Source organism: Sinocyclocheilus grahami, unplaced genomic scaffold, assembly GCF_001515645.1.
Source record: "Sinocyclocheilus grahami isolate Dianchi unplaced genomic scaffold, SAMN03320097.WGS_v1.1 scaffold134.1, whole genome shotgun sequence".
In the NCBI taxonomy this organism is placed as follows: domain Eukaryota; kingdom Metazoa; phylum Chordata; class Actinopteri; order Cypriniformes; family Cyprinidae; genus Sinocyclocheilus; species Sinocyclocheilus grahami.
This window is the reverse complement of record NW_015505313.1, coordinates 3,345,901-3,346,502: the sequence shown is the minus strand read 5'-3', so window position 1 is coordinate 3,346,502 and position 602 is coordinate 3,345,901. Positions and strand designations below refer to the sequence as shown.

Sequence of the window (602 nt, the reverse complement as noted above, 5' to 3'; positions counted from 1 at the left end):
AGAGTGAAATATTTCAAGCCTTTATTTCTTGAAATTTTGATGATTATGGCTTACAGATAATGAAAACCCAAAATTCAGTGTCTCAGAAAATTTGAATATTGTGAAAAAGTTCAATATTGAAAAGTCATGGTGTCACACCCTAATCAGCTAATTATCTCAAAACACCTGCAAAAGTTTCCTGAGCCTTTAAATGGACTCTCAGTCTGGGTCAGTAGGCTACACAATCATGGGGAAGACTGCTGACTTGACAGATGTCCAGAAGACAGTCATTGACAACCTCCACAAGGAGGGTAAGCCACAAAAGTTAATTGCTAAAGAAGCTAGTTGTTCACAGAGTGCTGTATCCAAGCATATTCATAGAAAGTTGAGTGGAAGGAAAAAGTGTGGTAGGAAAAGGTGCACCAGCAAAAGGGATAACCGCAGCCTTGAGAGGATTGTCAGGCAAAATCCATTCAAGAATTTGGGGGAGCTTCACGAGGAGTGGACTGAGGCTGGCGTCAGTGCATTAAGAGCCACTATGCACAGACGAATCCTAGACATGGGCTACAAATGTCGCATTCCTCGTGTCAAGCCACTCCTGAACCAGAGACAATGTCAGAAGC

At 42.2% G+C, this 602-nt stretch overlaps 1 protein-coding gene across 1 annotated transcript in view; it reads right to left on the bottom strand.

The window, feature by feature from the left end:
• The window catches only part of LOC107590944 (solute carrier family 22 member 8-like), a 5,940-nt gene that overhangs the window by 2,224 nt on the left and 3,114 nt on the right, over positions 1-602 (bottom strand). Inside the window, 1 exon segment of the mRNA XM_016279904.1 lies at positions 438-456. Within this exon segment, the coding sequence (XP_016135390.1) occupies positions 438-456 (19 nt within the window).